This window comes from Orycteropus afer, unplaced genomic scaffold (assembly GCF_000298275.1).
Source record: "Orycteropus afer afer isolate SDZICR_OR568_19922 unplaced genomic scaffold, OryAfe1.0 scaffold00362, whole genome shotgun sequence".
Classification (NCBI taxonomy): domain Eukaryota; kingdom Metazoa; phylum Chordata; class Mammalia; order Tubulidentata; family Orycteropodidae; genus Orycteropus; species Orycteropus afer.
In genome coordinates, this window is record NW_006921949.1 from 2,547,221 (window position 1) to 2,562,451 (window position 15,231).

The window sequence follows — 15,231 nt, forward strand, 5'->3', positions numbered from 1 at the left end:
AAGAGGTAACTATGGGGAGGAAGTGGGAGGGGAGCTGTTGCATTGTAAATTTTGGTCAATGACATGAGACAAAATATATGTGAACTGCTGTATGAAAAGTGAATTTATTCTGTAAATCTTCACCCAAATCAAAATAAAATTTAAAAAAAAAAAAATTGAGGTATGTTAAATTCACTGTTAAATAAAATTGCATATGATTCAGAATCATTAAGACAATCTTTCTGTTTCAGCTTGGTGTGTGCAGTGAGTTATACAACTCAGAGTGGAGAAAAAATGTATTTTAGAAAATTCTTCAAATTTCAGGTATTCAAAATATGACAGAGGTCAATTGTTTTCTAGATTTTTTTTTTCTGGAGGTATATGGTTATTGACATTTTTAATGAAAAAAAGCTCCAAGTACAGCAAATAATTAAATATTTGGGGATCTGTCTTATTACTTGTTATACTTGTTACTTCTGATTTACAGCGATACCGTATAGGATAGAGTAGAACTGCCCTATTGGGTTTCCAAGGTTGTAATCTATACAGGAGAAGGACACTAGGTCTTTTCTTCCACAGAGCCATAGTAAGTTCAAATAATAGACCTTTTGGTTACCAGCCTGGCACTTTAACCATTGCAGCACAAGGGCTCCTAGTCATATTTATAGCAATCTAAAATCAGACTAAAATAAGTTAAATAAAAGCAAAGCAAAATAACACTGCCAGTGTAATGTATTTGTAATGAAATGTAAAGATTTTTATCCAAAAAAATAAGTTTGTTTTCATGACTTGACAAAACACACAAAAATACAGGAGGAGAATAAAATGAATGGGAATAGGATAAGAGATTATTGATTAGTGGTGAGTGGACCAAGCTTGCTTCTGGGTCTACATGAATCACTGAAATTCTAGAATTTGCCATTTTCAAAGACCTTGCTCCAAAAATGCTTAAAAACCACTGGTTTAATTCTTCACTACTGTGTGTGTGTGTGTGTGTGTGTGTATGAGAGAGAGAGAGAAAGAGAAAGAGGTGGGCCAAATGCCTTATGAGTCTATAAATAGATATGATGTTATATACATTCTCCTATTTGTAAGTGGAAAAAATACTAGTATCAGCAGAAAAATTGCCATTGTTTTGCTGCAGAACTCAATTGTTAGAGATTTTTGAGTGACTTTTAAAATAGAATATTCTGGTGCTTTCTGTGTGAATATTTTTACTGTGAAATATAATATAGATATAGAAAATAGATATGTGTTCACTTTAACAAAATGTTGTTAAATAAAAGCAAAGCATATAACCATCACCCTGTCATGAAATAATGGTAGCCTTTTAAAAAATGCATTAGTTCATTAAAAAAAAAAAAAAAAATGTTCAGGATTACTGGTCTGATAGCCTGGTGAAACCCTTGAGACTATGATGACCCCTAGTCACCCTTTGGGCCTGGAATTGAACTCATTCCTGTGGCTTCTAACCAAATAATAGGCCTACAAGTTAGGTACACTCCTGAGAAAAATCAACCATGGGAGGTTGGAAGAGCAGCATTTGTGAAGGGAAAAAGCTCAGAGGGCAGGAATGAATGCATAGGAAAGGACACAGGGAAAAGATAACCACAGGGAGGAAGCAGGAAGAGAGCCATTATGGGGATTGCAATGTCATGAAACCATATGTGTATGAACTGTTGAATGGAAAACAAATTTGCTCTGTATGTTTTCACCCAAATTACAATTTAGGGGGAAAAAAAAATGCATTTGAGTTCCCCCACCCAAGAGTGTGGCATACCTATTACAGAAATCTTTTACAGTTAAAATTGGGAAATGTTTTTGATAAATTTAAGCCCTGTGATTTAAAAAAAAATAAATGGCCAAATGATAAAATCTCTAATTTATATGCTTTATTCTCCTCTGATTTATATGCTTTATTCAAACAGGTTCTCAAACCACTGGATGTGAAAACCAAATTTTACAATGCAGAGGTAAGTGTTGGGCACCCAATGAGATTTTATACTAAACATTAAGATCTTATTTTACTAAAATCTGACTTACTACATTTCTCATTATAATGAAGTAAATTGCTTTAAGTCGATGCATTGCTTGTGAAAAAATGAGCATAAGGTTAAGTCAAAAGTGAATAATTTCAGTTGTTGGTCTCTTAATCTGTTTTCAACCTACATGAAATTAATGCTTTTTGATTTTTATTTCCATTGTTAATTTTGTGAGACTCTTCCTCCTCTTTCATTAGATGATTTTATAATTGAATTTAATGGTGCTTGTTACTGTTTAAAAACAATAGCAATCTGTTGAGTATTTATAATGCTCTGGGGATTATAAAATAGAGCTAACCCTGCAGAATAGATTGAGTATTCACTTGTGAAAATACTGACAAGTAAAGCACAGCACATTATATTCTTTGTCCCAGAAAGTCAACATGCCAGAGTTAGGTTGCTGAGTTTGGTGAATGGCTTCAAAAGCTCCTTGGGAGAAAGGAGATTGGAAATAATAGAGAAGTAACTTAAAATAAAAGGTCATTTATCTTCTATCCTAACAAAAGGGATGAAACAGAGTTTGCCATAGGAGAAAGATTTTATTAATGACTTTCTTTTAGAATATTCTGTTTCATCTTGGCTTCTGGAGTTCTAGAAATACCAAATCACTTGACATTCCCTGTGCTGGCCTCAAAAATCATGTATTTTATCAAACCAAAACCTCCCTGCCGTCGAGTCGGATCCAACTCATAATGACCCCTCCTTGGGTTTCCGAGGCAGTATCACTACAAAAGTAGATTGCCCAACCTTCCTTCTGAGGAGTGGCTGGTGGGTTTGAACTTCCAGCCTTCTGGTTAGCAGTCAGTGCCTTAGGCACTACACCACCAGAGCTCCTCATGTATTTCATAGTAGAGTGGTAAAGTCAAAGATATTTAAGAACAGTATTTTGAAATGAAAATTATGTCTGTAGTACTCTCAAAACCAATGAAAATTAGAAATTTGCTATTTATATTTTTATCATTAGAATCTGAAGTTTTACTTAGTATGAAATTCATAGAAAACTGGGAATAAAGACTAAGATGTCTAAGATAAAAAATGTGCCTTCAGTGAAGACCTATTAGGAGAAGAGAAAAAAATATATAAAATAAAAGAACTACCTAGGATAGTATATAGTAAGTCTAAAAAATTGATATAAACAGTTGTGCTATAGGAACTCTGGGGATGAGATCTTAGAGAAGTCTGAAGAAGCTTCATAGACAAGGAGGGGAACAGTAGCAAAGTCTGGAAAGTGGATAATGGCAACAGAAAAGCATCAGAACAGTGAAGGACATCCAAGAAGAGTTATTAATGCTGGGAATGCTGAGAACATAGTGAAGAGCACACATGTTTGATGGGAAGTACAGTCTAATTAAGGAGAGCAATAAATGTTTATAGTTGATACTTCTTTTTGGTGAGGAGGGGAGTTTTGGAATACTACATGTTCCATATATTTTGTTACTAATGGTATATATAGTTGATTAATTATAGTATAGCATTCAGCTTGGTGAATTTTAAATAGTCTAATTTGTCATTGTGCTGGAAAATATTTCATCCATGGTATGAGAGGAGAATGTTAACTATTAGAATAGATAGATTAGCAAATAAAAACAAATAGAAATATAGGTAGGTTCTTTTTCTATAATGGACTCCTAGAAAGACACATGTTAATTAAGCTGTTTTAGATTTTTTTGTTGAAAATGTGGCAATACATTAGATACTTTTCAATTCATTTTGTAACACTAATATCCAGAGTTTTTTGCCAGATAATTTTTACATCACTAGTCATTACATAATTTAAAAAAAAAAGTCAATGAAATGCCCCCATAAAGAAAAGAGGGTGACCTACAATTTCACCAAACTAACAAGTAATTGATCTTCATTAACCCATATTCTCTTTCAATCTTTACCCATTGCCATACAATATTCTGTTTTTTATAATCATAGTAATAAGTTAGTTTGCTGTGCCTTTTCAGCTAACATGTGTTGATATAATCTTTAATCTAAATTTTGCAAAAAACTTCAGCTAAATATTTTTTTAGTAAAATTCTGAAAATAGACATCACTTTAAAAACCAGAAACTAGAAAATAGCATTTAGGATCTTAAAGATATTCAGTATTACCTGTTACTGTTTAGCCAATAGTGTGAGGTAGAGTCTATTGACCATCTACTCACTGCCGTCGAGTTGGATCTGACTCATAGTGACCCCTCCTTGGATTTCCGAGGCAGTATCACTATGGAAGTAGATTGCCCAATCTTCTTTCTGAAGAGTGGCTGGTGGGTTTGAATCACCAAGCTTCTGGTTAGCAGTCAAATGCCTTAGGCACTACACCACCAGAGATCCCCTATTCACCATAACTGGGAATTTCTGATAGATTGTAGAAGTCAGTAAACCAAACTAGCAGCAGTAAGTGATGCATATTACTCTGTACTGTAGTCCTTACACAACTATATTATCAGTCCCACATTTGTCTCAAACATGTTTTTGATGCTGCTTCTAATAATAAGTGAATCACCTATAGGAAAAGAAATTTAAACTTTGTTGTAGTCTGCTAAGATAAGAAAGCCTTGCAAAAAGATTGGTGACATTAGAAGATAGGATTCAAACACATGATCACTTGCTGGGTACAGAGTCCCGTGCCACTTACTGAAGAGAAATAAATATACACTGGACAATCCTCATGGAACTTAAATCTAGTAAGGAGAGAGACATGACATAACTATAAGACTAGAAAAAAAAATCATGAAGTGCCAGCATAATAGCTTGGGAACACAGAGGTGAAAAATGGTTTCTAGCCCTTGAAAAGTAAATAGTTTTAGAAATATATAAATAAAAAGAATCTGACCCCTCCTTGCTTTTCCAAGGTGATATCACTACAGAAGTAGATTGCCCAACCTTCTGAGGAGTGGTTGATGGGTTTGAACTGCCAGCCTTCTGGTTAGCTGTCAAGTGCCTTAGGTACTACACTACCAGAGCTCCCTATACAAGTTTGTTATGTGCCATGAGTCAGACCCGAATCATAGTGACCCCTCCTTGGGTTTCCAAGGCGGTATCACTAGGGAAGTAGATTGCCCAACCTTCCTTCCGAGGAGTGGCTGGTGGGTTTGAACCGCCAGCCTTCTGGTTAGCAGTCAAGTGCCTTAGGCACTATGCTACCAGAGCTCCCAAAGTAGATTGCCCAACCTAGGAGTGGCTGGTGGGTTTGAACCTCCAGCCTTCTGGTTAGCAGTCAAATGCCTTAGGTGCTACACCACCGGAGCTCCCTATACAAGTTTGTTGTTGTTATGTGCCGTCGAGTCGGCCCCGACTCATAGCGACCCCTCCTTGGGTTTTCAAGGCAGTATCACTACGGAAGTAGGATTGCCCAACCTTCCTTCCGAGGAGTGGCTGGTGGGTTTGAACCGCCAGCCGTCTGGTTAGCAGGCAAGTGACTTAGCCACTATTAGGAGAAGCTAAAGGGCTAAGTGTTTGACTTAGTGTTATGACCAATCACAAAAGACTGGTGATACAACCCACCCACAGGCACCAAAGAATATAAGCTTAGTCAATATTAGCTTAGCTATCTGTTTCCAAAAGGTCACAGCCTTGAAATCCCTATGGAGCAGTTCTACTCTGCTCACATGGGGTCACCATGAATCAGAATTCACTCAAGGGCAACTAACAACAACAATACAGTGCATATCTATTCTGAATGTTCGATTAGCATATAACCAAAAAACCCAACTCGCTGCCATTGAGTTGATTATGACTCATAACAACTCCCTTTGGGTTTCTGAGGCTGTAAATCTTTACAGAAGTAGATTGTCCAGTCTTCCTTCCGCGGAGTGGCTGGTGGGTTTGCACTACCAACCTTCTGGTTAGCAGTCAAATGCCTTAGGCACTATGCCACCAGAGCTCCTTTTGATTAGTGTATATCTATCCTAAATGATCTGAAGAATTACAGTATAGTAAAAAATTTGTAGAACTGGAAAGTCATGGACTATATATATTCTCTCCTCCAAAATGTGACCTTAAGTATTTGCTCCTGTTTAAGAATTCAGCTGTAGTGTTCTTCTCTGTTCCATTGTCATTTAACCTCAGAAGTTTCACCTTTTTAAAGAAATGGTTTGTCATACTTCTTTATGTTGCTTTCTGTTTACTTTCTTGTTCACTAATGCCGTCTTGTTTAGTAAATATTTTAAAAATGCAGAAATGCATTTTAAAGTTATTCTTTTTCTTTAACATTTATCTCTGATTTTTCTAATTTTTCTTTTTTATTTTTCCATTAGAGTGACCTCAGTTCTGTGGTAATTTGATTTTTTATTATAAATTTATATGCTTTTCTTACTCACTACTTACTGACTCTGCCTAATTAACCTCTCTTTATAAAACATAATGGAAAAACAGAGTTAGTTATGGATACTGTTATATTGATTATCTTATTGTTTTGGGGAAAAAATAGATGAAAGGTAAAATTGTCATATTGAAACAGTTCCCATTTTCATTGTTTCTCATTTAGCCATTTTTTAAAAGAGACCTCGTAACCCTGTTGAAAATAGCCTTGGGAATTTCAGCACCTTGCCATAAAATACTCCACTGTTTTCAATTCATTGAATAGACTACATGGTTGAAATCTGTCTTTAAATGCATAGTGATATTAGTTTTAAGTATGGATCAGTTAAAGGCCTTTTAACAAGAACAGTCAACAGAAGAAAAACAGGTTTTCCCAAGTTGGCTAAAAATCACATTTTCAAATTTCTATTTAAAATAAGCAGGATTTGCCTAATAGGGCATTGCACACTTAATATCAGTTGCCTTAGCACTGAATTCTTAAATTTTCAAATGTCAAATTACCTTGTATTAACTGTTCAAACTAACTTGGTTTTCCATTATGCTGCTTGTTTTTATTCCATTTTATCTAAACTCTTCCTCAATTTATACAGACAGTTGCATTTTTTAAATTGAAATGTGGGCATTTGGTTTTGTGTTTATTTTTTAAAGCAATGGATTGATGGGATATATTATTATATTTGAGAAAAGGGTACAGAATAATGCCCTTAATTATACATGTATTTTAAACTGATAAACGATTCTGTACTATTTTCATTTAAAGAATTTGTTTTGTTTTAGATAAAAATACATTATAATTTCATCATTATATTTTTAAAAATGACTTCCATTACCCTGATTCAGTATTACAAAAGCTCATAACTCATATTTTTGGGGGTCATAGTTTTTTGTTTGTTTTTTAAAAATGTTTTATTTCTGTATGTTTATTATTATGGAACTTTTGAATAAAATAATTCTTGAATACCCATAGTATATCATTTTTTATATAGGTTTGTTATTCTTCAATTACATAAAGAAAAATAGTAATCACATAGCATAAAAACACAGATACTTAGTATAAATAATCAGGGAATTAAAAATTGATATAAAATTGGTATTTAAAACACCTGATGACTAAACTGCTGTGTAATAGCATCCATGTTCCTATCTCACTAAAGCTATGAATTAACTTTTGCTTGATTTAAAAACTCTAAGATTGCCAGGTATAGTCCACATACTTATTTTCTAACCTTAAACATATATTTAACATGAACCAAGAAATCATTAATGAGTACTTGCAAATTGTTTTAATTAAAAAAATTAAATCTTATAAACTTATAAAATAGAATATTCACAGATAGCATAGTGGTAACAACTATACCATCAAAAATAAAGACCTAATGATCTTACATTGTAACATATCACAAAATTATTGGTGCCCAGGTATATTCACATAAAGCTCATTTTAGCATTTCCATTACTAAAAGATTGAAAAATTTGTGAATGAAATTCCAGTTAAATAAATATTTTTAAGCTGTTAATACAAAATATTTTACAGTTATCCCCCATCCATTGTTTGGCAGGGTATCAGTTGACTAACACTTGACTTTGCTCCTATTAATTATGTTGGGATGAAGATTTCTTTTCTTGCATTAATTGTGATAACTTTGATTTGCAGGCATGAACTAATCACATTTGTGGTTAATATTTTTTCTTTATTTAGACCAGATATTGTTGTTGAGGTAAATATTTAAAATACCATCACACTTCGGTGGATTTTTTTTTTTTTTTTTTTTTCATATCCTCAGACTGATGAAGTATTTCTCGAAGCCCAGATTCAGAATATCACAAACTCACCTATGTTTATGGAGAAGGTTTCACTGGAGCCATCTATAATGTACAATGTAGCAGAATTAAATTCTATCAGCCAAGCTGGAGAATGGTAAATATGAATTAAGAAGTTTTTGGTTTTGAAAGATAAATCCTTTCTCAATCCATTCCTCTTGAGTGGTTTATAATCATTTATTTCAATAATACTATATCAGTGCTTCAGTTATCCACATAAAAATAAGAATCCTAGCCCTTTGCATGTTATATTTTATTGTTTGAAGCACTTGATCTTTTAATTCTCACAATAATGGGTGAGGTAAATATGGAAACTATCATCCCTGTCCCACAAATGATGAAACTGAGGCATGGAAAGGAACAGTGAAAAAGAAGTTAGGAAAAGGATGATGGTGAGTATTAAGAAGAAACGCTCCCAACCCGAAGAGTAGTGGGCATAGGAAGAGATGGTTTAATTTTCTGTGTGAAAAAGGAAATGCATGTATCTTTCAATAGATAATATAGAAGAGGGAAATAAATAGACGTAGGGTTGATATTAATAGAGATAAGAAAGTAATAGCTGAGGAAAGTAGTACCTTATTAGTCAGGAATGAATTTTACTTTTATCATCTTATGGTGGTCTGATACAGAACAGTTTATAGACTCCCATCCTTTCTCTGAGGAAAACAATTATTTTTCTTTCTTTTCCTTGTCTGAGACTTCTCCTGTATTTCAGTTCACTTTAAAAATGATTATGTAATTTTAGAATGGTATTTGTCATCTTATTCTAATCTATTCTCATTGACAGTTTTAGAGAAATGGACATGGTACTTAACATCCTGATTTCTATTGCATTTTTTTCTGTTACATACACTTCTCACTTATCAACAATGGTTAGGTTCCAAAGACCAGATTGTTACGCAGAAATTGGTGTTCGGCGAAAATGGAGGATGATCACATCATCTCACCCCCTCACCTGTACTGCGAACATTCCACCGGGCCTCTGCTGAGGTTATCTGCCACCACCACCTCCCACTCTCGTACAGCACCTCAAGAGAGCTGAGCCCCACCACTACCAGCAAGGGAGGAATGCACAGTCTTCAAGAACGAGGGTAGTCCAAGCCCTGCGTTCCTCCCCATATTTGGGATTTCCAGAGCATAAGGGGCTGCATAGGTGCTGGTCCCCAGGCACCCAAATGCCCTCTTGGGGCTCCTGACCATGGCCTGACTCAACCTTGCTGCCCCAACCATGGTCCCCCTTCCCTGCTCCACCCAACACCCCAGTGGCTCAGGGACACTGTACCTCCTTTCCCTTCCTGAGTAGTGAAATGTTATGTGTGTACACAGGGTCCACCAGTTGGGACCCTGTCAGGAACCTTGGCATTCATTATTGATAGCTATGTGTCATTAATACACAAAAGTTTACATAGATTTCTTACTATCGTAAATGCAAAATGTTGGATAACAAGATAGTCAGTAAGTGAGGAGTAGGTGTATTATGATACACGTCCAATATTCTAGGTAATAACAGTTCATTCTATTATAAAGAATCTCAAGATTTCCATGTCAATCAACTGAAAAAAAAATCCTTTCAATACAAGTCATTTTTGTTCTTGTACCAGTGACCTGTTCTGATCTAGATAATCCAGTTCTTGTCCAAAAGGAGCAATCATGGCCATGGTTTTTCTTTTAAAAGATGCTAGAGATTTTTCTCCATCTCTGTCTGTCTCCATCCCTCCCAGTATATCAACATTTGGTTCAAGAGCATATTTGCAGCCAATGGATACACGCCAGTACTTATACTGCCTTAAGCCCAAGAAGGAGTTTGCAGAAAAAGCAGGCATCATTAAGGGAGTAACAGTGATTGGAAAATTGGATATAGTGTGGAAAACAAATCTAGGTGAAAGGGGAAGGTTGCAAACCAGCCAACTTCAAAGAATGGTGAGTCTGGAAAAGAACTTTGGTGAGGGTTTGAGGGTAGATAGGGGATGGTTAGAGCAACTTAAATTTTTCTGGATCACTAAAAATCAAACCACCACAGAAGGTGTTACTGTTATTAGAGAATAAGAGATAAAAGACTAATTATTTTATGGATCTCTGAGTGGAAAACTGGCATTGAGATAGAGAATGCTCAAGTGTTAATGTATCCTTAATATGTTTTACTTTGCAAAACAGAATAACTGCTTATCAGTTGTTACCACCTATATTCATTCATGAGATTCCTCTTAACTCTTCTGAACTTGTAGTAATTACAGCAAAAACAAATTCTTAGGGCTTGCAGTGCTGTTCTTTAGGTTGTAGCAGCACAAGAGGTTACAATGGGAGAACAGTGGAATGTTTGATCTGAGTATCAGGTTGGCATACTGTCAGCATTTGAGTGAATGTGTTTGTTTGGGGTAGTTATTAAAATTGATGGGTTTTATAATAGATGCATATTAAATGCGTTGCTTTCTTTCTTAGGCTCCAGGCTATGGAGATGTTAGGTTGTCTTTGGAGGCAATCCCAGATACCGTAAACCTAGAAGAACCTTTTCATATAACCTGTAAAATAACAAACTGCAGGTAATGGCAGTGTTTGTGGGTGGATGTCTTTTTGTCCTCATGTACCTGAAAGAGAGTTTTTAAATCTTTGAAATATGTTGTCTTCTTTTACGTTTCCTATTGGCTTATAGCCTTCCCTGATATTGGTATTAAATAATACAACATTTTTCATAGGTAGGTCCTACTATATTAGGCATTTTCTGTATTTTCTTTCATTCATACATTCACATTTTATACATGAGGGTGCCAGCTCAAAGAGGTTAAGTGACTTACTCAGGGTTATAGAGGTAGCAAAGATGGGGTCAGAATTTGAATCCAGATGCATTTGACTTCAAAGTCTATGTTCCTTGTGTTGTTTATCCCCCCTTCACACTTGAGATTACTAACCATGAGCTAGTAGGTTCTTACAGAAAAATGCATTATAGATTTAGAATAAGAAGGTGAATTTTTCTGATACACACTTGTACCCAAGTTGTTTCTTTGGTATTTAGAAACTAAAAACTAGTTATGAATTTAAATATAAGGGATAACAAAATCAAACCCATTGCCATCGAGTCAGTTGTGACTGTGCCCTATAGGGTACAGAGTAGAACTATCCCAGAGAGTTTCCAAGGCTGTTAATCTTTAAGGAAGCAGACTGCCACATCTTTATCCCACAGAGCAGCTTGTGGTTTTGAACTACTGGCCTTGCAGTTACAGCCAACCACTGGAACTGCTGTACCACCAGGGCTCCTCCATGAAGAATAGTAATTTGAACAGGGCTTTGCTAATAAAGTGAGAGTGTGATCTAGTCATTATGCAAAGATAGAGCTTCAGAACAAGAAAATCCTAGGATTAAATCCCATTTTGGCTACTACTCCTATTACTACTTGGTATTATTATTAGTTGAGGCATTTGGATAATATTGCATTGATGAGCCCCATCCTTCATAATCTGAATGTATAATTTTTTTTTATCGCATATCCATTGTAATTTTTTTATATTAGGGAGATAAATATTCATTCTTCAAAATACCTCCTTCCTCTATGAAGGTACATAGTCCCTCCAAAGAATAGAATATCATTTCTTTCTATGTCATAGAAAAATTTTACATAGATTTTTAGTGACACATACATTGCTATAATTATTAGTCTTTTCTTTAGTAGATTGTGAATTATTCCACAGAAGGGACTGTGTCTTACCCAGCCTTGTACACACAATGCCTACCACAACAAAGGAGCTTAGTAAATGTTGTTGTTGTTAGGTGCCATTGAGTCAGACCTGACTCATAGCGACCCCTCCTTGAGTTTCCAAGGTAGTATCAGTGTGGAAGTAGATTGCCCCATCTTCCTTCTGAGGAGTGACTAGTGGGTTTGAACTGTCAGCCTTCTGGATAGCAGTCAAGTGCCTTAGGCACTATGCTACCATTACAAACATGGTAAAGACCCTGTGTGCATATAGGGCTCATATTGGGTGGTTTTTGTTTCTGTTTGTCTTTTTTGAGGCATACATAGCAAATCAGTTATTCACCAGCCGACAAAGTGTTGTAAAAAATAAAGGAATTTCATTTCTTTAAGTGTTCACTTTAACTTTCGGTGATTCAAATAAGGGTTTTCTATAAATCACTTTTTTTTTTTTTTTAATACGTCACTTGTTTCTTAGCTTTTCTACTTCTAAATTGTATTACTCCATCCTTCCCACACACACACACACACACACACACATACAACACATATACATTCTTACTGGATTTTTGTGAAATTTAATGAGAAAACACAAGTAGTACACCTAACCTGGTCTGTGGCACAAGAGTTGGCATTTTGTTCATCATTTTTTTTAACTTTTTATTGTGATTTGGGTGAAATTTTACAAAGCAGATTTATTTTACATTCAGCAGTTCATATACACATTATGTGTTGTGACACTGATTACGATGCCTGCAGTGTAACTGCTCTCTTCCCACTTCTTGTGGTCCTTTCCCTGTGTCCTTGCCTATGCATTGCTGCCTCCCTTTTTCCCCATGCAGATGCTGTCCTTCTGATCTCCCATGGTCAGCTGTTCTAAGGAGTGCATCTCCCTGGTGTAGTTGTTCAACTCGTAGGCCTATCTATTATTTGGCTGAGAGTTAAGCCACCCACGGGAGTGAGTTCAATTCCAGGCCCAATGGGTGACTCGAGGCCATAGTCTCAGGTTTCACCCATCTCTGTCTGACCAGTAAACCTGGTCTTTTTTAATTTTGCTCTACACTTTTTCTTCCATTCTGTCTAGGATCTCCCATTTTGATCCCTTTCCAAGCAATTGGCATTGGTAGCCAGGCGCCACCTAGTTGTTCTGGTCTTGGGTCATGTAAACTGAGGTTCTCATGGTCCATGAGTCCTTTGGACTATTTCCATGCATCTTTGATTTTCTTCATTCTTCTCTGTTAAATGGCTGCTTGCAAGCTATTAAGACCCCAGTAACTACTCACCAAAGTAAGATGTAGCGTCCTCATCGACTCGATGGCAATGAGGTGATTTTTTTGTTGGTTGGTTGGCTAGTTGATGTTGTGCCAGTTGAGGTTGATGTCCCCCACAACCATAGTTAGTCCCCAGCCTGCAGGCCCAGTGACTCCCTCATGGTGCTCAGTTGTGTCTAAGAAGTTATCCTAACTTTGCCTCCTGTTAGCTTTATACTGCTTATGGACATACATAGTGAGCATTTCAAACATCTGCTAGAGAGATACATACACAAAAAAGTTCAATACCATTAAGTTAAATAAGTCTAAAAATCAAGTATTAAAATGAGTATTTTAAAATATGAAGCCAACTATGAGAAAACAGCTAAAAAAGTTAAAACTAGTTATGAATAGTGGTAAAGTACAAGACTATTTGTCATTAAGTGCGTACTTTCATTAAAATTTAACTTGAAATAAATGTTTAAGTTAAACTGGTGGTATCAGTTATAAGCAGAAATAATCTTTTTTATGTTAAATAAATTAATATTTACTCCTTATGACTCTTGTCATTTTCCCAGTTATCTGCATATCTATAATATTAAAGGAACATAGATTAAATAGCAAAATTTCTTTCCTGCAGAGTACCTAATAGGAAGGATACAGAACAGTAGGATCAGACACAAATGTCTGGACGCCTCCCAGAGAAACAGCAAAACTGTTAACAGGTCAACACTGCAAGCCACAGTTCAGAACTAGAACCAGAAGGCCAACATCAAGGCAGGCTGATCAGTCTAAGGGTCGTTTTAAACCCTAGAAGACCCCATCTATTTTCATTTTCCTGATTGTATCTTAAAGTGAAATAAAAATGATGTAATAGCTTTTCATTTATATCTGATTTTTATTCTTCTGGAAGCCCAGAAAACAAGTTCATTTAGCAATAAATAAATAGTACCTTTTTGTGCCAGGATCAAGATTTATTCCTGTGTTTCTGATTCCTCCAGCAGTGAAAGGACTATGGATCTGGTTTTGGAAATGTGCAATACCAATTCTATCCACTGGTGTGGCATTTCAGGTAGACAGCTTGGAAAGCTGCACCCAAGTTCCTCTCTCTGCCTTGCCCTTACTCTACTGTCTTCAGTACAGGGACTGCAAGTATGTTTTCTTTTGAATAATTTCAGTATTTGGGGGCCATTATCCCAGTCATTAATTCTCTTTTTTTTTTTTTTTTAATTACCAGTAAGTTAAAATTTGTATCTTTCTCTCAATAGAGCGTCTCTGGCTTAAGATTAACAGACACCTTCTTAAAGAGAACATATGAATATGATGACATCGCACAAGTCTGTGTGGTATCAGCCATTAAAATGGAAAACTGAAGAAAATTTCTAATACTACACTTTTGGTTTCACAAAACTACTTTGTGTAATTTTGTCAGCTTTGTAAGATCAATTTAACAACAAAAATATATATTTAAATTTCTTTCCTGTATAACTGAGTTGAAAATACTAAATATTTGCTTTGAAAAGAACCATCTGATTTGAGATTCTAAGTGAACATTTGTGTATTTTCTACATGCTGTCTCATCTCATTTCATTTTAGATGATCATTGGACTTTGTTATCCATATACACTCTATTTGAGAACATCTGTTCCTAGCAAGCCTCTAGAACAGGGGTATCAGCAAACTTTTGTTAAGGTCTAAATATTTTAGGCTTTACAGGCCATGTGATTTCTGTCATACCTACTCTGCAGTTGTACTGTGAAAGCAGGTATGGACAATTAAAAAAAAAAGTGCAATTATATTTACAAAAGAAGTGCTAGGATGGATTGGGCTGCAGTTTGTCAACTCAGATCTAGAAGATATTTCTTAGAAGCTGGGAATTCTCATAATATTTTATCAGAAATAGTTCAGTTAACTCATATTTTCCTACTCCTGAGTCAACAAAAAAGGTATTTGTGTAAAAGTTTAGGGTAGTCCTTATGTAATCTGTTACTTTGCTAACAAAGTATGAGCTTTTCTAATTGTTTTAAAAATTATTTTATTGGGACTGTGGTATGGATTTATGTATATCATACTTTCATTCCCTGAATAGCAGATCAGAATTGGGTTTTATTTGTTAGGTGGTTGATTACTCTGTGGATTTCTAATTT

At 35.4% G+C, this 15,231-nt stretch overlaps 1 protein-coding gene across 1 annotated transcript in view; it reads left to right on the plus strand.

Moving 5' to 3' along the window:
* TRAPPC13 (trafficking protein particle complex subunit 13) overlaps positions 1-14,457 on the plus strand; it is a 52,214-nt gene extending 37,757 nt beyond the window's left edge. The window contains exons 5-12 of the mRNA XM_007952861.2: positions 231-303; positions 1,908-1,952; positions 6,268-6,285; positions 8,116-8,249; positions 9,874-10,072; positions 10,592-10,692; positions 14,086-14,236; positions 14,353-14,457. Coding sequence (XP_007951052.2) covers positions 231-303; positions 1,908-1,952; positions 6,268-6,285; positions 8,116-8,249; positions 9,874-10,072; positions 10,592-10,692; positions 14,086-14,236; positions 14,353-14,457 — 826 coding nt within the window. The remainder of the gene's footprint in view (positions 1-230; positions 304-1,907; positions 1,953-6,267; positions 6,286-8,115; positions 8,250-9,873; positions 10,073-10,591; positions 10,693-14,085; positions 14,237-14,352) is intronic.
* Positions 14,458-15,231: the final 774 nt, after the last annotated feature.